Source organism: Equus caballus, chromosome 1 (assembly GCF_041296265.1).
Source record: "Equus caballus isolate H_3958 breed thoroughbred chromosome 1, TB-T2T, whole genome shotgun sequence".
Lineage (NCBI taxonomy): Eukaryota > Metazoa > Chordata > Mammalia > Perissodactyla > Equidae > Equus > Equus caballus.
This window is the reverse complement of record NC_091684.1, coordinates 57,877,267-57,900,455: the sequence shown is the minus strand read 5'-3', so window position 1 is coordinate 57,900,455 and position 23,189 is coordinate 57,877,267. Positions and strand designations below refer to the sequence as shown.

The 23,189-nt window shown below is 36.6% G+C and overlaps 1 protein-coding gene and 1 non-coding gene across 6 annotated transcripts in view; both read right to left on the bottom strand.

The window, feature by feature from the left end:
* TET1 (tet methylcytosine dioxygenase 1) overlaps positions 1-23,189 on the bottom strand; it is a 124,054-nt gene that overhangs the window by 18,794 nt on the left and 82,071 nt on the right. For all 5 annotated transcript variants that reach the window (XM_023644059.2, XM_023644066.2, XM_070226247.1 and 2 more), the window contains one exon: positions 3,755-3,966. In XM_023644059.2, the coding sequence (XP_023499827.1) occupies positions 3,755-3,966 (212 nt within the window). The remainder of the gene's footprint in view (positions 1-3,754; positions 3,967-23,189) is intronic.
* LOC111769761 (small nucleolar RNA SNORA11) lies at positions 9,909-10,038 on the bottom strand. Its single transcript, XR_002802577.1, has one exon. It is a non-coding gene; the product is annotated as a small nucleolar RNA SNORA11 (small nucleolar RNA).

The following is a 23,189-nucleotide window of genomic DNA, read 5'->3' as shown; positions in this document are numbered from 1 at the left end:
AAATCTCCATGACCTTGTTGGATTTGGAGATGTCCAAGGAGGGGAAAAAAGGGTCTGGATTTTAAATCCTGGATCTGTTCCCTATTAGCAAGAAAAATTAGAGCACCTCATTACCTCTTTGGACTTCAGCTGCTTCATCAGTAAAATGACATTGATACAATCTTCTGAGAATTGATAAAGGATAATATATATTGCATGAGATAGGTCAACTTTTTCGTGACTTTTGTGTGTGTGTGTGAGGAAGACTGGCACTAAGCTAACATCTGTGCCAATCTTCCTCTATTTTTTTTTAATGTGGGATGCTGCCATAGCGTGGCTTGACAAGCAGAGCAGGGTCTGCACCCAGGATCTAAACCTGCAAACCCTGGGCTGCCAAAACAGAGCACATGAACTCAATCACTATGCCACTGGGCCAGTCCTTCACTTTGTCAATTTTAAAGAAAGTCTTTATGAACGTCACAAGAGAAAAAATTGATCAGAAAACCTGTTTCAATCGGTAACTTGATAATTTTATCACTTGGGGGGCATTTCTGAGGCCCTAAATAGACTCTAAGTGAAGATGATGATGATTAGAATATATACACAAAGATATGAAACCAAGGAAATAAGTCTGCTCTTCTGGTGACTACATTAATGCTCAAAATTTCTAATTCTATGTATGAAGTACTTATGTAATGACTTAAAAATATGAATAAAATCTCACATTTTAAAAAAATAGTAAATGAAAAGAACAGAAATTTAGAGATCAAAACTATTAGTTTTTTTTAATTGTGAAAGTCTGGAAAATGCTTGATATGTAAGATAACATTGAATACAAAAGGATCATTCAAGATACTATGAAGGAAGAAAAAGGGAGGAGGGATAGTTCAAATATTCTAACTCCCTATAAATCTTCTGAAAAAGATGGAATATATGTTTTAAAGGGCAAAATATTACAATAAGTTGATGGAGAAGAAAAATGGGATGCAAATGGGATCAAAGGAGTTAAATTTGAAATTGCAGAAGGAAATTAAAGTTGTCAAAGAAATAGAAAAATTAGTAATTTATTTATGTCGTTGAAATAATACATGGGAAAGCGAAAAATGTAGTTTAACTATGGACAGTTATTTAAAAAATTAAACACATAGGAAAGGAGAAAAATTGTGAGAACTAAAAGACCTCCCGCAGAGTATCTTAAACTGTTAATATCACTGATAATGGGACAAATGGACCTAAAACATGTCCTAATGCCATGGACTCAGTGTAGTGTTCCTGCCAATAATTGCTAGAACTGAGTGGAATCAGGAAAAAACAATCAGACAAACCAAAATTGAGTTACAATCTCCAAAATTATCCTGTTCCCTTCAGAAATGTCAATGCCATGAAAGACAAAGATTGAGATAAAAGGATTAGGAGAACAAAAGGACAAAACAACACAACCCATCGAATCCTGGGTGGAGGAAAATTACTATAAAGTATAGTATTAGGAAATAGATGATATCTGAATATGAATTATAGATTAGATAATAGCACTTTATCAAAGTTAAATTTCTTGACTTTGATCATTGTACTGGAGTTATGTAATAGAATGTCCTGATTCTTAGAAAATACCATCCGAAGTAGTATTTAGGGGAAAAAGACAAAGTCTGCAACTATCTCACAAATAATCCAGAAAGAAAAAAATAAAAACGCAATAATATGTAAGTTTGTATGTATGTGTGACTATGTCTAGAAATGCAAACGTAACAGTGTTAACAACTGTGGAATCTAGGTAACGTGTATATAAGAGTTCACTGAAGTATTCTTGCATCTTTTCTGTAGATAGGAACTTTAAAAAAAAGCCTATGCTAGATCTACCTTGATGAAACATTAAAACAAGTTATTAGATTCTTGGGAAGATTAAATAAGATAATATATGGATATCCTGTAATGTCTTCATACAAGAGGTATTATTATTATTGTGCATCCACATAAAATAATTAGCAGACTTTAAAAATGATGTATACACACTTTCTGGCATTGGAAAGATAAGAAAAATACAATGAAATGGTATTCTAAGCATAAAGGAATGCTCTGGAAGGTATACAAATTAATCTTATGTGCAGACTAGAGAGGAGATGAAATATATTTTTGTTATATTTTGTATAACGACATTTCTTGAAAAAAAGAGAAACCTATATGAGGAAAACTACACTTGAACAAATAGAAAAAAGACATGTTATGGGATAGAAAGACCCAATATCTTAAAGACACCAGGTCATTATAAGATAATTTAATGCAATCCCATTAAAAATATCATTAGGTTTATCTTAAAACTAGATAAATTGATTATAAAGTTTATTTGGAAGCATGAACAAAAAAGAATAACAAAGAAAGACTTGGAAAAAAACAAGAATGGCCAGTTAGCCTCACCAAATATTAAAATAAATTATAAAGCCCCTTTAATTGAAAAAATGAGGTTCTAGTGCCTGAAAAGCCAGGAAGATGATACAGAATTCAAATATAAGAGAGGAATCACTTACATATATAATTTTTGTGAACAGTTAAGTAGTATTCCAGATTAAGAGGAAAAGAAGTACTCTTTACCAAGCAGTGTTGGAATAAATGGAAGAAAGGATAGAAATGGATCTCCTCTTCCCACTATTGACCAGCATAAATTTTTTTGGTTTTTTTTGAGGAAGATTAGCCCTGAACTAACTACTGTCAATCCTCCTCTTTTTGCTGAGGAAGACTGGCCCTGAGCTAACATTCATGCCAATCTTCCTCTACTTTATATGTGGGACGCCTAGCAAAGCATGGCAAAAGCCATGCAGTGCCATGTCCGCACCCAGGATCCGAACCCACAAACCCCAGGCCACCGACAAGTGGAACGTGCGAACTTAACCGATGTGTCACCAGCCGTCACCAGGCCGGCCCCTGACAAGCATAAATTTTAAATACATCAGAGATTTCTGTTTTCAAAAATTTACAATTTCAACAAGTACTAAAAGAAAACACAGGTGAATTACTCTATAACTTGCAGGAGAGAAAATGTTCTTAAATACTACTCAAAACCCAGACACAAATAAGTGGGAAGATAGATATAATTAATTACATTAAAAAAGAAAACTTTTGCAAAGATGACATAGCAAAAGTAAAAAGATAAATATCAAACTGTCAAAAGCATTTAGAAATTATATCACAAAGGGTTAACAGCCCCAATATGTAAGGTAAAAAAAGGTGAACAATCTTTTAAAAATATGGGCTAGAATAATTAACAGATGGCTGACGAAAAACCAAAAAAGAATAGCAAATGGCTCATAAGCATATGAAAAAATACTCTCACTCTTAATATGAAAAATGCAAATCAAAAGTAAAATGATGCCATTTATCGCTAATTAGGCAAAAGCTCAAGTTTGACAACATATTCACTGGCAAAACCACAGAAAAACAGATATTCTCTTACATTGCTAGATGAATGCAAAATGCTACAATTCCCTGTGTAGGAGCTTTTCCCTTACAGAAAAATCCCTTTGCTCTAGACTCTAGGGGTGAGTGGGATCAAGCATCAAACAAGCAAAAAACGAACATCCTAAAGGAAAATATGCTAGGATGGTCCTAACTCACCATGAAGCCAAATCTCTCTTTAAAGAAATGTTCATGCTTTTTAGTTGCACAATACCTAAAATCCTGTTCACCATGTACTATATGTAGTTGTTGGCAGTTAAAAATCAGCAATTTAATATTATATAATAGAAGTTGGAACAGCAAAGCAGTACAAAACAGATCTGATTACTTTTCATTGAGAGTGCATCTTCGGTCTGTGGGATGACCATTGTATGACTTTAGATTTTCAGTAAGCTCCGTGTACAATCTGTCAGCCATCGGGAGAGGAATGCCATCCCATACCATGATGAGCACCACCATCACGGCAGTGGGACAGTGGTGACCTGTACGCTGCCGAACCAGACAAAGAACTTTCTCCTCATCACTGCTTCTTCTTAAAACCTGCAAAAGCAGAATGCATTCATTTATGGAAAACAAGAAACCTAAAGTCAAATGCAATGGATATTGCTTTTAAAGCTCTGTATCATTCCATTTTACTTTTTAAAAAATTATTATTTCTCAAAGGGTTGAAGCCTATAGGACCTTCATATGTCAGACTAGCTGCCTTCACACAACTCATCACAGAGTATCCCAGTTTACTTGACCAAGAAACAACAGGCTGAACAGAAATCTGTGGTATGTGCTTATTATTTGTAAAAGTAGTCTGTGTTTAATTTCACTGTTGAGACAGCATTGCAAAATAGACAACAGAGGATCTCGTGGAAAAGAGCCTAGCTAACTGCTCTGCCCTTCAACAAATGTCACAATAGGACAAATCCAGCTACATGGAAATAACCAAGGACTCCCAACATTCAAAATAAACTTGAGCACTGAAATTTAGCATCTGAGGAAAGTTATGGATCTTTTCCTTGGGCAAATGGTTTTACTACAGAGAATAATTAATATATAAAGCAATATTCCTGCAATTCCTGTGATTTTTCCATGCTATCACAGGATTTCTCATACCCACTTTATCCTAAGATTAAGGTGGTCCAGCTGACATGGTGAATGCAAAACACAACAATTAATTTTGAATATTTATCCATTTATCTTATACTGAATCATACGGATAGAGTGCTAAAAAGTCTTCAAAAGTATTTAAAATATTGCACAGTGGTCCTGGTATTTATTTTAAAAATTACATAAAACCGTTGATACCACATAAAACTATCCAACTCTGTTTAAAACTCCTTCCATGTATCACAAATTTACAAAGCAGAGAGCCTGACCACATTAATCAGTACATAATTAGTAAATTATAAAACTGCCCACCCTGTGACCAAAATGGAGCAACCAATAGCATAATTAATGTTCCATTTTTGATGCTACAATAATTACATAAACTTGAGACGAAACTTCTTAAGATGTTAGTTACCCAATATCACTTTCTTCAGTCACTCCAGATGGTTAACACTCATTGCTACCCAGGCATCCCTTGAGTAGAGTTGGCTTTAGGACCTTCCCCCTAAACACAATTATTTATATTAAAATCTTTTTCTATATTTATATGTCCTTTTACAGCCAAATAAGAATACATTTTGCTTTCAAATAAGCTCAAATACAAAATGATATATATTGTATCAAGTAAAGTTATGCAAGATAATGTCCAAGTTGTCAAACCAACAACAGAGTTGTATTGATCCAGTTTTTGTACGGGAAATGTTAAAATGCTGTTTATTCATAGTATTTGTTTTTCCAGATTTTCCAAATTTCCTTCAGTGAACAATAGAAAATTAAGCATGATGAGTCTCTAAATTCAGTTCCAGGTTCAAAAAGCTGCTTAAGCATTGCTAAGACATGGATATTTGTGTCCACCCAAAATTCATAGATTAAATTCTAAATCCCAATGCGATGGTATTAGCAGGTGGGGCCTTTGGGAGATGATTCGTTCACAATGGGGAAGTACAATTGATTTGGATTAATGTTTTTATAAGAGACCCCATAGAGCTTGCTAGTCTCTTCTACCAAGTGAAGACACAAGAAAACAGGGCCCCCACCTGAGCATGCTGGCACCCTGATCTCAGATTTCCAAACTTCAGAACTGGGAGAAAAAAATTTCTTTTGTTAATAAGTCAGCGAGTCTGGTATTTTCTCACAGCAGTCTAAATGCAGTAAGACAAGTATTAAACCCGTGCAAGACCTCTGAAAACCATAAAAACATTATTGACAGAAATTAAAGAAGACCTAAATAAATGGAGAAAGATATCATGTTCACAGAATAGTCATTATTATAATGATGTCAATTTTCCCAATTGATTTCTAGATTTGATGCAATCCCAATCAAAATCCTAGCAGAGTTTGTGTTCTTTTAGGTGGAAATTGACAGACTTGAACCAAAGTTTATATGGAAACACAAAGGAACAAGAAGAGGCAAGAAAAGGAATAAAGACAGAGAAAGTGATTTACCAGATATCAAGATCTATTGGAAAGCTATAGTGATTAAGAATAGTCTAGTATTGGTGCAATAATAAAGAGATCAATGAGGGGGCTGGCCCGGTGGTGCAGCAGTTAAGGGCGCACGTTTCACTTTGGCGGCCTGGGGTTTGCCGGTTCGGATCCCGGGTACAGACATGGCACTGCTTGGTACGCTATGCTGTGGTAGGCATCCCACGTATAAAGGGGAGGAGGATGGGCACGGATCTTAGCTCAGGGCCAGTCTTCCTCGGAAAAAAAGAGGAGGATTGGCAGCAGTTAGCTCAGGGCTAATCTTTCTCAAAAAACAACAACAACAACAACAAAAAAGAGATCAATGAAATAGAATAGACAGTGCAGATCCATATGAATATGGTCACCTGACTTGTGACAAAGTTGACATTGCAGTGCAATGCAAAAAGTAGTCTTTTCAATAAATGGTACTGTGTAGATATCCATATGGAAAAAAAATGAATCCTGATTCCTACTTCATACAAGTAATTTGAGTTGTATTGTAGATATAAATACGAAAGATAAAATAATAAGTTTTCAGAAGAAAACATCTTCATGACCTCAGAGCTGGTAATACTCTTTAAAGTAGATTACCAAGTTTAATAATTATAAGGGAAAAAGTTAAGTTGGATTATATTAAAATTAAGAACTCTATTCATCAAAAACGTTAACCAGCAAAACATTAAGAAAGTACTTAAAGGCAAGAATACAGTGGGAGAAATATTTGCAATACATAGAATTGGCAAAATATTCTTACCCAAAATATATAAAGAACTTCTGCAAATAAGTAATAAAAACACAACAGAAAGTTGGCCAAAAAAACGTGAATAGGCTCAACACAAGGGAGTATCTAAACAGATGATGAGCATATGAAAATATGCTCAACATTATTAGTCATCTAGCAAAGTAAAAAATAATTTTAAACACTACAAATGTTGGTGGGGTTATAAAATGGTGCAACTGCTATGGAAAATAGTACACAAGTTCCTCAAAACATTAAAAATAGAGCTACCATATGATCCAGCAATCTCAATTCTGAATACATACTTATGCAAAAGAATTGAAAGCAGGATCTTGAACAGATATTTGCAGATCCACATTCACAGCATCACTATTCACAATAGCCAAGATGTGGAAGCAATCCAAATGTCCACTGACATATGAATGGATAAACAAAATGTGACAAATACACACAAGGGAATATTATGCAGCCTTAAAAAGGAAGGAAATCTTGCCATATGCTACAACATGGATGAACCTTGAGGACACATGCTAAGTAAAATAGGCTAATCTCAAAAAGAGAATGATTCCACTTATACAACGTGCCTAAAGTAGTCAAATTCTAGAAACTTAAGTAGAATGCTAGTTACCAGGGGCTGGGGAGATGGGAAAATGAGGAGATATTTAATGGGTATAGAGTTAAAGATGTGCAAGAAAAAAAAGTTCTAGAGATCTGTTTCACAGCAATGTGAAAATACGTAACATTATTGAACTGTACACTTAAAAGGGTTAAGATGGGGGGGCCAGCCCAGTGGCACAGCAGTTAAGTGTGCACGTTCCGCTTCGGTGGCCCATGGTTCGCTGGTTGGGATCTTGGGTACGGACATGTCACCACTTGGCATGCCATGCTGTGGTAGGCATCCCACATAGAAAGTAGAGGAAGATGGGCACAGATGTTAGCTCAGGGCCAGTCTTCCTCAGCGAAAAGAGGGTTGGCAGCAGTTAGCTCAGGGCTAATCTTCCTCAAAAAAAAAAAAAAAAAAAGGTTAACACAGTAAACTTTATATTACTGTTATTTTAAAGTGAAAAAAAAAAACAGGAAAAGGTCTTAAAAAAAGCACTACACATCCAGTAGGATGTCTAAAATGAAAAAGAAAATAAAAGAATATATACTGTAAGACTGCATTTATATAAATTTCAAATCAGGCAAGATTAGTCTGTAATGTTACAAGGCAGGAGAGCAGTTACTTTTGGGGGTAGCTAGTGACTGAAAGGGGGTAAGAAGAGTGCGACCGGGCCAGCCTCACAGCACAGTGGTTAGGTCCAGCATGCTCTGCTTTGGCAGCCAGGGTTTGTGGCCCGGATCTGGGGTGTGGACCTATACCACCTTTCAAGGCATGCTGTGGCAGTGACCCACATACAAAATAGAGGAATACTGGCACAGATGTTAGATCAAGGCTAATCCTCCTCACCAAAAAAAAAAAAACAAGGATGATACTGAGGTGCTACTAATATTGGATGCTGGTTACGAGTGTGTTCCCTATAGAAAAATTTTGCCAGCTTAGGATTTCTGTAGTCTTCTGCACATATGTTATAGTTAAACAAAAAGTACACCTTAATCTATACCAAGAACAAAAAATAGAAACTGGTTAGTCATTTACTGGCTCAGGACATTTTAGCAAGTTTCTTAACCTTTCTATAGTAGCACAGAGCAAGGATCTAAGTTTAGCCACTATATTATGTCTCTTGCTTTATTACTGCAAACTTGGCTCCTGAGCACAGAACTCAGTTCATGGGAGGTTCTCATCAAATATTTGTTGAATGAATGGTTGAAAACCACAAAAACCCAATGTGGTTGCATTTTATGAACATTTCACAAACTACAAGTTACACTATTAATAAGAGGTAAAATCCTATTTCAGAAACAGATTTTAAATGGTACAAATATTCCAAATTTTAAAACTTGTGTCAAGAATCACATTATTTTGTAACTGGAAGGATGCATTAATTTGTAAGCTGTTGAACCTGGGGCCACATGGCAGTCACTTTAGATGGTAAATGGTGTACCCAAACTTGTGTGAGTAATATTCATGACTAATGTCCTGTCGTTTTTAAATATTATTCTAATAATTTATATTACATATTATGAGGTTGTTATATCCTATGAAAAATCATACAGACATTCTTTTAGTATCTGTGCTAAAAACATACCCCAAATTGAATAATGCTGGAATGAAAAACAAATGGTTTTCACAAATACAATGCTTTTGTCTTTTGATATCAGCTTTACTGAAATAGAATTTAAATATCATAAAATTCATTCTTTTAACATACGCAATTCAGTGGTTATTAGCATAGTCACAGATATGGCCTACAATTACCACTGTATGATTTTAAAATATTTTCATTGCCCAAAAGAAAATCCTATTATTAGCCGTCATGCCACATTTCTCCTTCTTCTCAGCTCCCATCACTCACTAACCCACCTTTCTATCTTTTATGTATTTTGTATTTTATATATTTCCACCTCTCATGTATTTTGCTTATTTGGGACATTTCATACAAATGGAATCCTATAACATGCGGCCTTTTGTGTCTGGCTTCTTTTACTCAGCATAATGTTAATTTATATTTGTAGCACTTATCAGTAACTTCATTCCATTTTATTGCCAAATAAAATTCCAGTGCGTGGACATACCACTGTATGTTTAGCCTTTCTTTGGTTGATTACCATTGGGATTGTTTCCACTTTTGCTATGATTGATGCTGCTATGAACATTCATGTAACAAGTTTCTGGTAGACATGTTTTCATTTCTCTTAGGTATATACCTAGGAGTGGAATTGCTTTGTTGTATGATAACTATGTTTATCCTTTTAGGGAACTACCAGACTGTCTTCCAAAGCAGAGGAAACATTTTACATTCCCTCTAGGAATGTACAGGATTCTAATTTCTCTACATCCTTGTCAATACTTGCTATTGTCTATCCTTTTGGTTTTAGCCATCCTAGTGTAAAGTGGTATCTCACTCTGATTTTGATTTGCGTTTTCCTAATGACTAATAATGTTGCACATAATTTCATGTGCTTATTGGTCATCTGTATATCTTGTCTGGAAAAGGTCTATTCAAATACACTGTCAATTTTCAGTTTGGATTGTCCTTTTATTATTAAAATAGAGGAGTTCTTTTTTTTTTTTTCTATGTGTAGGGCATTTGTTCATAGGGAGACCACAAGATTTGTGACCCTTGTCACAATGAACCCAGATTCCTGTTGGGTGTGTTTTAAACAGAGGAGTCATTTCTTCAGGCCCCCTGCTCTGAGCACACCCCTATGAGTTCTTTTTATATTCCACATATAAGCCCCTTAACAGATATTTGATTAGCAAGTATTTTCTCCCTTTCTTGGCTTTCTCTAATCTTTCTTCTTTAAAGATTTTTTTTTTCCTTTTTCTCCCCAAAGTCCCCCGGTACATAGTTGTATATTCTTAGTTGTGGGTCCATCTAGTTGTGGCATGTTGGATGCTGCCTCAGCGTGGCCTGATGAGCGGTGCCATGTCTGCACCCAGGATCTGAACCGGCAAAACCCTGGGCCACCGCAGTGGAATGCATGAACTTAACCACTCGGCCATGAGGCCAGCCCCTCTCTAACCTTTCTTGATAGAGCCTTTTGAAGCAAAAGTTTTAAATTTTGATGAACTCCAATTTATCTTTTTTTCTTTTGTGCTTGTGTTTTATCTAAGAAAAAAAATGTGTAATCCAAACTCACGAAGATTTACAGCTATGTTTTTGTCTAAAAATTTCATAGTTTTAACTCTGATATTTGGATCAATGATCCATTTTGAATTAATTTTTGTATGTGGTAGGGGTCCAGTTTCACTCTTTTGTATGTTGCTACCCAGTTGTCCCAGCACCTTTTGCTGAATAGACTATTCTTTCCCCAAGGAATAGTCTTAGAATTCTTGTTGAAAATCAATTGACCACACATAAGTGTGAGGGCTTATTTCTTGACACACAGTTCTATTCCAATGATCTGTATATCTAGTCTTATGCAAGAGCTACACTTTCTTGATTACTGTAGCTTTGTAGTACATTTTAATTTAATTTAATTTTTGTAAAGATTGGCACCTGAGCTAACATCTGTTGCAAATCCTTTTTTTTTCTTCTTCTCCCCAAAGACCCCAGTACATAGTTGTATATTCTGGTTGTGAGTGCCTCTGGTTGTGCCATGTGGGATGCCGCCTCAGCATGGCCTGATGAGTGTTGCCATGTCCACGCCCAGGATCTGCACTGGTGAAACCCTGGCCCGCTGAAGCAGAGCGCTTGAACTTAACCACTCGGCCATGGGGCCGGCCCACTGTAATACATTTTAAAATTGAGCAGTGTGAGTCCTCCAACTTTATTCTTTTTTCTCAAGATTGTTTTGGCTATTCCAACATATCCATGTACTGTTAACTGAAGACAGGACACTCATAAATTTAGAGATGATGCTGAGAAACTACTTAATATTTATTCCTGTGTCCACTACACTCTAATACTCCAAATCACAGAGAAAATGAGGCTGGATTTCAACAACAGAAAATAAGTCATTGTCATTAATTAAGGTTTTAGATATAACTGTTCTGATTAAAATCTCTACTCCAAAAAAATTTTTAAGTCCATTGTATCACTATCATTCTTAATATTTCTACATTTCTTGCAACATTTAAATACTGCTTTCTGCTATTTTCACTCAATCTATCATTAAAATTATTTGAACAGAAGAGTTCTGGGTAGATATTAAGGTGATATCTAGTCATATCTCCCTCCTATAATTTCTAGAGAAATAAACAACAAGCAAATATGAGGGGAAAAAAATACGGCTGCAACCAAATTCAGAGAAATGAAGATCTTATTCTTTCAAGTTTGAAAGTAGCTGATAATTAATGAGCAAAAAGTGTCAAAAGAGCCTGGTTTCAGCACCAATTTGAGGAGAAGCAGCAAATCTGTTTGTAGAAAAGTCTTCTATTTTGTGCAGAAGTAAGACAACACTTCAAAATTCATGGGTAATAATTGTCCCATGGGGATGGAATAAAACAATCAGGTGATGAGTTCCAGTGAAACTTAACATGAGATATTTAACAAATATACGGAAAGCAGAGCCCAAGAACCATCAGCGTTAGCCAATGACACCCTTATTTGTCAAAACTGATCCAACTGTGTACTTGCTAACAGTATATTTCATTCCATGTTAATTATAACTCGCTAATTTAAAAAAAATAAAGGGCGAAAGAAAACATGATTGACTAAAACTTGGCCAAGTTTTGGGACACAATGTATTTTATTCTCAGTGCAAGCTTGGGACTCAAGTGCTCACGGCCCTCAGTAATGGAAGCCTCACTGGATCGGTGGGGTCACAGCTCAGGAGACCAGCTCCAGGCAGATCTCTGGATGGAAAGTACCAACTCCAGAGATTTAAGAAACAGGCCACTGTCAGAAACAATGTAAGAAGAGCAAAGAGTAAGTCCTTGCATAACCTGAGGAATGAACAATGGGGAAATTTTAAAAAGAAAAAGTCTCTCTCTTCAGTTAAACTCAATCTGTAGGACAACAAATATTCAGTGTATATTAAGGCTTAGCTAACATCTGAAATGAATTAATGTACATTAATAAGAATTGAATTTTGATAAAGTAATTAGTAGCCAAGCCCAAAATACTGTCAAGTTGGCAAAGAGACATTTTTTCTAATTATGATATGCCACAAATTGTTTGTAATCCCCTGGGAAGCTGATTAAGTAATACTCTAAGTGAAATGACACAAACACTAAATTGAATGTACAGTAATGGGGAAAATATTAGCAATGCATTTTTCTATTGTAATTTTGTTGGGGGAAATATAAGAAATTTGGGATGGGTTTGTATGAATAAGGGTACAAAGTAGGGCCAGACTCCTTGTTTGGAGAGAGTGGGAAGGCTTCACAGAGGAGACCCTTCTTAAGGGACTGAAACAAGAGTTTGCCACCAGAGAACAGACAGTACAAAGGTAATTCTGAGGTTTTTGGAAAATAAGCTTCATGAAGCAAGGATCCTACTTAAGGAAGAATTTCGGCCAATTGTATGAACAGTTGACAAGATGGCTTCTGTGATTATAAAATTCTATTTCTTTAATTATTATACACAGGTGGTTCTATTTCTGGGATCTCTGACATAAAGATAATGCTTGCTCTGTTTTTAAGATGTAGCTCAAAGGTCAAGATCTCCCCAGAGCCCCTCCCGGATCCTCACATCTCCAAACGTTATTCTTGTTTTCCTCCATGCTCCCTCTGTGTGCCATTCTCAAGCAGGCAAATGGTAGGGTTTCACAGTAGCTAGCACATTGGTGACTGCTCAAGGTGTGACCATGAATAAGCTCACCTAGGAAGGCATATTACAGACAGGCTAACTGAAGAGCTGAGGAGTGATGGGGGAAAGTTGCGTTACAGAAGCCAAGGAAAAAATGGACTTTCCAGAAGAGGTAGCGTAACCAATAATTTCAACTGCTGAGGAAAGGGTATCAGGACCTAAACTTCTCTTTGGCAGTTGCGATATTGGTGACTGTTAGAATAGGACTTTCAGAGAAAAATTGAAGATAGAAGACAGATCAATCTGATGATCATTAGGAAAAGATTTTCTAGCAATTCTGTGACAGTCTCCTTATCCTGGGTTATAAATTATTCTCCTTCAACAGCCTGTTTATGAATAGTTCTGAAAAGTAAATTCTAAACTATTTCTGATAACCTGGTCTGGATGGAATAACCTATTGAAATTCCCCATGGGGAGTTCTTAAGGCAAGTGAGACCAGGATCAAGAGTGATAACTTGGGATATTCCAAATAACCTCTGGCAGTCTAGAGTGCTTTAAGGCCACTCATTACTAAGCATATAAAAACTGGTGGAGAGAGAAGAGAAGATTGTTCTGAGAAACAAAGTTACTAATGCAATTTATAAGGAGGCAACTGTGGGTAATAGTATTTTTATATTCTTAGGGCATGGAAAGAAAAAACTCAAAGACCAAGAGAGGTTTCTACTACATCAGGCAAATTTGGCTTCTAGTTATATTATATTTATGTAGGCAATAGAAAAATGAAGTATTTAAACAGCGTTCGAATACCCCCACTTCCAAAAATCAGAGAAGAATCTTAGATGTATATACATTCTTGTTTTGTTTGTTCAAAACAAACGATTCATAGTGCCAATGAATACTACACTGGCATTTCATTATTTTTCCACTGTAATCACTAATTTCCCCTGCTAGTATATAGACTTTCTAATTGTTCCTTTGGAAACACAGCATTTTGTTTGTTGGATCAGAATTACTACTTTGATGTTTGCTGGTACCTGCAGATATACGAACCATGGAAAGGCTAATCAAACTATTGTTTTTGAATACTAGGAGGAAAGGTGAGAATTTAGATCCAAAAGACAATGTGATTAAAAAATAAACAAGTGGTATTAAAATTGGAAGACACAACTATTTTTTAAAGACATAATAGTTTCTCTAGAAAATTCAAGAGAATCAAAGAAAGATCGACTAAATTTTTAAAGAGAGTAAAACAGGTGGTTCCTTATAAATATCGAAGACTCAACAGCTTTAATATATACCAGCAATAACTAAATAGAAATTTGGTTTAAAGCTTGAATTTAAACATAGCAGTAAGGATTATCTTAAGGAAAGTGCATGTAACTAACATCTCAACAAAGCTGTTAAAAAAAGAAAGATGTAAAACACACAATAAAACTATAAAAAATATGAAAAGAAAGATATAGAAGAAAGCACAGTTGGAGGAACATAATAGTGTTCCTAGATGAAAGGCTAGACATGTTTAAAAGATATTGATTCTAGCCAGCAGCATATACCCCATTCTACATATTTAGCTTGTTTCTGAGGTTCATATTGAAGAGCAAACGAATATCAAATCAAGAAAAAGATTTTTTTCAACAATCTAAAGTAACATATGTACCCCTATGTTCATTGCAGCACTATTCACAATAGTCAAGACATGGAAACAATCCAAGTGCCCATCATGTGATGATTGGATAAAGAAGATGTGGTATATATACACAATGGAATACTAGTCAGCCATAAAAAAAGACAAAATCATCCCATTTGCAACCACATGGATGGAGCTGGAGGGAATTACGCTAAGTAAAAATAAGCCAGACTGAGAAAGACAAACACCAGATGATTTCACTCATATGTGGAATATAAACAAACACATGGACAAAGAAAAGAGTTCAGGGGCCGGCCCCATGGCTGAGTGGTTAAGTTCACATCCTCTGCTTCAGCGGCCCAGGGTTTTGCTGGTTCGGATCCTGGGCCTGGACATGGCACCACTCATCAAGCCATGCTGAGGCAGCGTCCCACATGCCACAACTAGAAGGATCCATAATTAAAATATATAACTATGTATTGGGGGGATTTGGGGAGAAAAAGCAGGAAAAGAAAAAAAGGAAGATTGGCAACAGTTGTTAGCTCAGGTGTCAATCTTTAAAAAAAGAAAAGAAAAGAAAAGAGTTCAATGGTTACCAAGGGAAGGGGGGTGGGGCTTGGGCACAGGGGGTGAAGGAGCACTTCTGTGGTGACAGACAAGGAATACGTACAACTGAAATTTCACAATGATGTAGACTATCATGAACTCAATAAAAAAAAAAAGGAAAATATGTTTTAAACAAACAAGAGGGAATTGTCGTTCTAAATTTAAAATTTTTTCCTTAGGGGCCAGCCTGGTGGCGCATCGGTTAAGTGCTCACGTTCTGATTTGGTGGCCCGGGGCTCGTTGGTTCGGATCCCGGGCGCGGACATGGCACCGCTTGACAAAAGCCATGCTGTGGTAGGTGTCCTGCATATAAAGTAGAGGAAGATGGGCATGGATGTTAGCTTAGGGCCAGTCTTCCTCAGCAAAAAGAGGAGGATTGGCAGCAGATGTTAGCTCAGGGCTAGTCTTCCTCAAAAAAATTAATTAATTAATTAATTAATAATAAAATTTTTCTTTAAAGCTACAGCAAAAAAATGTAGTTCTAGCCTAGCAACATTCTACTCTAATGGGTTAATGAACAATTTCAACAAAAATGGACATGTGGAAAATGGAGTGGAATTTTAAATCAATGAAAAATATTTCAAATTAACTACTGGATTTATACCTAAAATTATAAAAACTTGGGGAAACACTATTTTTATAATATTAGGATGGGAAAGCCTTCCTTATTAGGATGAAAAACCTCTGAAGAAATATAGGAAGTGACATAGATTTAACCTGCTAAGAATTTCAAGCTTCTGTACAAAGATAACAGACAAGCACAAAGGTCAAAAGAAAATCCAGTATTAGACAAAGGCAGACTATATGATGGAAGTCTTCTTTACAAAAGTAAAAGCTAACCTAAACAAAAAAATGGTTATGAAGAGTGAATTCATGGAAGAAATACAAATGGTTAATAAATATACAAAGAAAACCAACTTTACTCATTAAAAGGAAGTTCAATCAAGATATCAATTTTTACTTATTAGGTTTACAATAACAAAGTAGATTTCACCATAAGATTATTTAAATTTTAGGGGCCACCTCCGTGGCCGAGTGGTTAAGTTCCCCCGCTCCGCTGCAGCAGCCCAGGGTTCGGATCCTGGGCGCGGACATGGCACTGCTCATCAGGCCACGTTGAGGCAGCGTCCCACATCCCACAACTAGCAGGACCTGCAACTAAGATATACAACTGTGTACAGGGCGGGGTTGGGGAGCTAAAGCAGAAAAGAAAAAAAAAAAAAAGATTGCCAACAGTTGTTAGCCCAGGTGTCAATCCTTAAAAAAAAAAAAAGAGGAAGATTGGCAACAGTTGTTAGTCCAGGTGCCAATCTTTAAAAAAAAAATTTTAACGACAATGAAAAGATTTGTTAACCCAAGTATTATAAATTAAGAATTTGCAAGAATTTATCTTTGTTCAGCCTTTTTACATTAAGCAAGTTCTTGGATGCCTTCTGTATACTTTCTAATGTTGGGTCCAAACCACCTACGAAGAATGGCACTATCTATTCCATTTCAGTCTGCCAGGAGGAGCAAACGCTCTTGAGCAGATTCTGCTCCAAAACAGTCAAAAGTTTATTTAATCAAACTTTCTTGAAATTTAGTAATTTGTAGAATAATTAGTTTTTACCACAAAAAATATTGACCTCGTCTCTCTTCTACTTAACATGCTTCCGTGGTTGTCCATCACTTTTGATTGAAAGTTCTAACACGCTAACTCTTGGTTTGGGTATACCTAAAACTGCTAAACATCATTACCTCAGAGGGTAAAATTAAGATAGATTTTGTAAATTTGAAAGTAACAGGTATTTAACATTTAATTTTGATTTAATATAGGGCTTTAACCTTCAGCTTGGATACTTCAGTTTGATTTAATTTTTAATTTAATTTTAACTCAAGTTAAATTAAAATTTAGATTTAATAATTATATAAACATTACAGAACTATATTATTAAAAAAAAAAAAGTCCTTGTAATACAACCTTAGTTGTAATGATGCCATAGTTACCAGGGTCCTATATCAGCTCCACAAGATGTGGACCAGACAGAATCACAACCAGAAGCAACATTCAGACCAAGTGTGCGGCATATAACCAAAGAGAGATTACTTTTGAGTTTATCAATCATCATGGGAGAGACAAAGCAGAGTTAAATTTTCAACAGAAAATGATGGTGGCCAACCAAAACAAAAAGTCACCCATCAATTAAGATCATTTAAAGCTACCTATGTATTATAACAAAACGAATTTCCACCTTTGGAGGGAGGTAAAGACTTGGTACATAAGTGGCGGGGGATGTTCTGGAGTGTTGGTAAGAATTTATTTTTTGATCTGGGTGGTGGTTACATGGGTGTGTTCACTTTCTAAGACCTCACTGGGCTGTCCACTTATGACTTGCCTACTTTTCTTTGTGTATATTATAGTTGAATAAAAAATTCCCGTAAAAAATGAACTCTTTAAGTGCATAAACGAACAAAAACTAATTTTGATCCCTGAAGCATAGAATGGTTTCTCACATTAGCAAGATACTGCAGACACCAGTCAAGCTGCCCAGGGCCCCACCCACTCCCATTAGTAGGTGGACATGGTAATATACAAGAGGTGCCTAACTTAGGCACAGAAATAACCAGCACCAGGACACAGCCCAAAGACAACCAAGGCAAATATTAGGCAGAACTGTGGAACAAAGGAACCAAAAAAGTAAAGTTTTTGAAGATTATATAAATCCAGGCGAGATGGTTTGAAAACTTTTGGATACTTCAGCTTAGTTGACACCTCATTCCAAAATTCTGGTCACATCAGACCATAGGAGGCAATAAAACATTCACTTGTATCTATTCACTGCCACACCTATCCTACTGATTAATAAACTGTCCTACAGAGAGGAACCCAGGAACTGGTGTCTGGTATGAATTGGTCAGGCACTGGAGCTATCCAGGCAACCTGGTTTTTCTCTTTTTCTAGTGAGGAAGACTGGCCCTGAAGTAACATCTGTTGCCAATCTTCCTCATTGTGCTTGAGGAAGATTGTCACTGAGCTAATATCTGTGCCAATCTCCCTCTGTTTTGTATGTGGGACACAGCCAAAGCACGGCTTGATGAACGGTGTGTAGGTCCATGCCCAGGATCTGAAAATGCCAACCCCCAGCCGCTGAAGCAGAGCACATGAACTTAACCACTATGTCACCAGGCCAGCCCCTCCGCAGCCTGTTGTTTAAATCCTTCTCCCTCCTCCCACCATCACGCCAAAGACATAATGGGGCACGGGGAGGGCAGTAGTATAGGGGGTTACTAGAGCCTAGCGCATCTGAGAAACTCCATCCCCCTTTCCACCAAAATTGACGGAAGAACAAGACAACCAGTCCCTGACAGGATCCAAAGTGACAGCAGAGAAGAGTCAGAAACACCTGCCAAAGGCTAACAATTTTGGGGGGGGGGGGGGTGCTAATGACCACCTGGCCAAGAAACATTTCAAGACAATAATAGAACGGCTCAGAAAGTGGTGCTGCCCAGTCAGAATTTGCTGTTAAGCTTTTTTGTGTGTGACCATTAAAAACAGCAGCAATAAACTTCTCGTTCAAGAAAAGGAGGCCAGTGCAGCACAATGAAAATAGGATAGAATTCAACCACTATTAACAAACATAAGACTGCACACAGAGAGAAAAAATGTACATAAAATCACACAATGTTTGATCTAGATTTATGTTTAATATTAAATACATGACAAATTTTCACCATGCAAGATGAAAAGTAAATTTGGAGCAATGCACTCCACTGGCTGAATGTTTATTAGATTCCTTGGTTAAAATGAATGGTCTCCATTTCCTCCCCCGCCCTTCTTTTACTTCATTCCTGCATAAAGCATCCATATATAAGACTTAATTGCCCTAGTGTCATTCAAAATAATCTGCTTGTGAGGTCCTAAAAACTATGTAGACTATAGACAGACCTAATCCTTTCACTCTTCATTTAATCTCTATCGAAAGTTCAAGTTTGGGTTGGACAACTTTAGCAGACTATTAGTTCTAATACTCAAAGTTTCCCATGTCTGAGAAAAGAGCGAACAATGAATACCACAGCAATACTTTTGCAAGACACCAGTTCAAACTCAAAATATTCACTATTCTAAAATAGTCTTATTTAAGCTCCATGTGCATTCACTCAAGAAAAATTTATTGAGTGCTGACTATATGCTGGGCATTGCTCCAGGCACTAATGAACAACATTACTATTTTAAATAAGGTAACTTGGAAAGTTTGCAAGAATAAACTTTAGCATGATTTTTTAAATATATATAATCATTTATGAGACTGATATCTTTTTTACAGATATAAAGGATCAATTCTTGGTTTTGTTATTGAGATTACACTTTCTTTTTTTTTTAATTCTTCTCCCCAAAGCTCCCCAGTACATAGTTGTAGATTCTAGTTATGAGTGTCTCTGGTTGTGACATGTGGGACGCCACCTCAGTGTGGCCTGACGAGCGGTGCCATGTCCGCGCCCAGGATCCAAACCGGCAAAACCCTGGGCGGCCGAAGCACAGCGTGTGAACTTAACCACTCAGCCCAGGGGTCCGGCCCCTAGATTACGCTTCTTAATTGTCATTAGTAGATATCAAAATTTTTGTTAAGTTGCTTAGCAACTGTGCTTTATTTCATTCCTTATCTCTGGATTGTTTTTGTATTTGTGAAAAATGTCAGCTATATATCACTATATATTGAAATGTTCTATTTATTCTGAAAGAAATATTGCAAAAGGGAAAATAAAAAAGTAATTTTGCTACAGCTGCTTCATGGAAAATGTTAAATACTCTTCTTTGTATCTAAGAACACTTAAAGAAGACTTAAACCAATAATAGGACTTTAACAGAAAGTTGCTACTGAAATCCTTAAGTTGCAGACTTCATATTTGTCTTCATAAAAAAATAGAAGTATATACCAAAATTTTATCAGTGTAATTATTATTATTACGTGAGGGAAAGTTTGAAAGGCAGGAAGGAAGAATTATCAAAAATCCCACCATTTAACCCAGCTACCTTGCTCTTTTTTGGATCACCCACTCTAGGGAAGCCAGCGGCCATGTTCATGCCCCCTCCTACAATGAATAGGGCTCACTTGTAGCAACTTCCAAGGTTAATATATCATAAAAGACATTGTAGCTTCCTCCTGGTTTTCTTTTGATTGACTCACTCTGGGGGAAACCAACGTACCATGACATGAGAAAACACTTAAGAATTCCTATGACAAGGAAGCGAGGCCTCCAGCAAACAGCCATGGAGGAACTAAAACCTCCTACATATGCCCTGCGAAGTGGACCCTCCAGCCCCACCCTACTGTTCCCAGTCAAGTCTTCAGATGACTGCAACCTCATGAGAGACCCTCTTCCAGAAGCACCCTACGAAGCAACTGTCAGATTCCAGACCCACGAAAACTCTATGAGATAATAAATGTTTGTTTTTCAAAGCTACTAAATTTTGGAGTAACTTTTTAAGTAACAACAGGTAACTAATACAGATTTTATCATTTAATTCCTCAGAATGCTCTTTATAAAACATAAACAAGATAGATAACACATCCCTAATTAAAATACTTCAAAGGCTTCATGTTGTTCATGGAGTAAACCCAAACTCCTCACCATGGCCTACAAAGACACACACGCTCTGGTTTCTGCCTACCTTTTTACACGGTTCCACCCTCTACTTCCTCAACTTCACTGGACTCCTCTATGTTTTCTTTTGAGGAAGATTAGCCCTCAGCTAACTGCCAGTCCTCCTCTTTTTTGCTGAGGAAGACTGGCCCTGAGCGAATTTCCGTGCCCATCTTCCTCTACTTTATATGTGGGCCGCCTACCACAGCATGGCTTGCCAAGTGGTGCCATGTCCCCACCCGCGATCCGAACCGGTGAACCCCGGGCCGCCGAGAAGCGGAACATGCGAACTTAACTGTTGTGCCACAGGGCCGGCCCCTGAACTCCTCTTAGATCATTAAAGTATATACTCTCTTCCTTGAACTTTGTACTTGCTGTTTTCTCTGCTTAGGAAGGCTCTTCCCTGCATTCTTGGGGCTATTCTTGGCATACTCGGCTCCTTTTGGTCACCCTGTTGTTAGCCTAAATGTTCCCTTTCCAGAGAGGCCTTCCCTGATGACCCATTCATAATGAGAAAACCCTGGAAGGTTCTCACTAAAGAGAAACAAGATAAGGTGGCCATACTGAAAGCAGTATAAAATTGGGGTTTGTCTGTTAGACTAACTGTAGTAAATGAAAGGAAGGAATTAATAGCATAAAATTTGGAAAAGAGAATATGAATTCATCACTACAGATTACATGACTGTACATCTGATATATACAAGAAAACTATACTGGAAAACAAGAAACATGTAAACTCCATGGGAAGAAAATTTTAAGCACCCCTGTGGGACAAAAGAAGTCTTAGCAAACAGAAAGGTATAGAAAGCAGGATAGGAAGACTAACATCAAAAATACATAAATTCTCCAAATTCTCTGTGTAATATGATTCCAATAAAAATACCAACAGGACTTTATTCTTCAATTAGACAAGGTGATCATAAACTCATATGGAAACATAAACAAGGCAAGAGTAGTCAGGAAATTTCTGAAAAACTAAAAGGAGGAGGAATTAGCTCTATCAGATATTAAAACATATTATAAAACCTAAATAGAGTAATTTGATGCTGATAGAGGAGAGATGTAACACTGACATAACAGATTAGAAAATCTACTAGTATGAACTAACATAAATCAGTAGGGAAAAGATGAACAATTAAGTAAGTGGTATTGGATCACTTGGTCGTCATCTGGAGAAATATGTTGTCACTAAGATTTTACACACAAAATGGTCAAACTCAGGAAAAATGAAATCATTAAAATGCTACCAAAAGAAAAATGGGAAAATTACTTATAAGGTGAAGCTGTAAATATTTTTCTAATTAAGATACAATACACTAAAGCCATAAAAGATGAAGACATTTTCCATATTTTCAATTTTTTAAGAAATTTAAAATTTCATTTAAAAACTATGAACATCACAAATAATGACAAACTGAGGAAATATATTTGCAACTTTTATCACAAATGGTCAATTTTCTAAAGGAGCTCCTACAAGATCAATAGAAGACTAATAATCTAATAGAAAAATGGGTGGTCCTTATATAATTTCCTACTTGAAAAAGTTTTGAATCAACTATTACTTTTTCAAAAGAGTAAATAAAATATTAATATAAATATAAAGATCACTCTGGCTACTGTTTAAAACGTATCTTCACCAAAACTCTTACACATGGAGATTGACTTGTACAAGTGAGTGTTTTGTGGCAATGGAGGAAAGTATGCAACTTTCACAGCTGAGTTGGCAGTGTGAAAATCAGCGCATAGCAGGACAAGAAGGTGATCCAGGAAGTGACAAAACAACCGTTCACAACCACCATGCCCCAACTGCCCCAATAATTCACACAATAGAAATTTTAGGGAAAGTTTTAGAGGTCTATGGGAGCATTTTAGGAAGTTTTCTTTAGTTCTTGGGAGGCAAGGTGACCCCAGCAAACGTTAGCGTTACTAGAGGACGAAGTGAACTGTAGCCAGGAAGCCTAGTCTCAAATGTGTCTGAGATGGCTAATGTGACTCTGGGCCTGTTTCTTCCCATTCACAAAATGAAATGATTGGCGATCGTAATCCATGTTTGTATCCTCAGGATGCAGCCCAGGGCCTGGCACTGGAAAGTACCTCAATAAGCATGAGTTCCTTCACTTACCTTTCTCATTCTGAAATAGTTTTTTTTCCATCCCAAATTCACCCACATCGTAAAAAAGTGAAGACAGGTATCTTAGTTGGGACTTGATTCTACTACACATAACAGAAAACCCCAGTAATAGGTTTTAAACAAATAAAAAAAGAATTGTCTCTCATGTTAAAAAAATCCAGATCTGGGCCAGCCTTG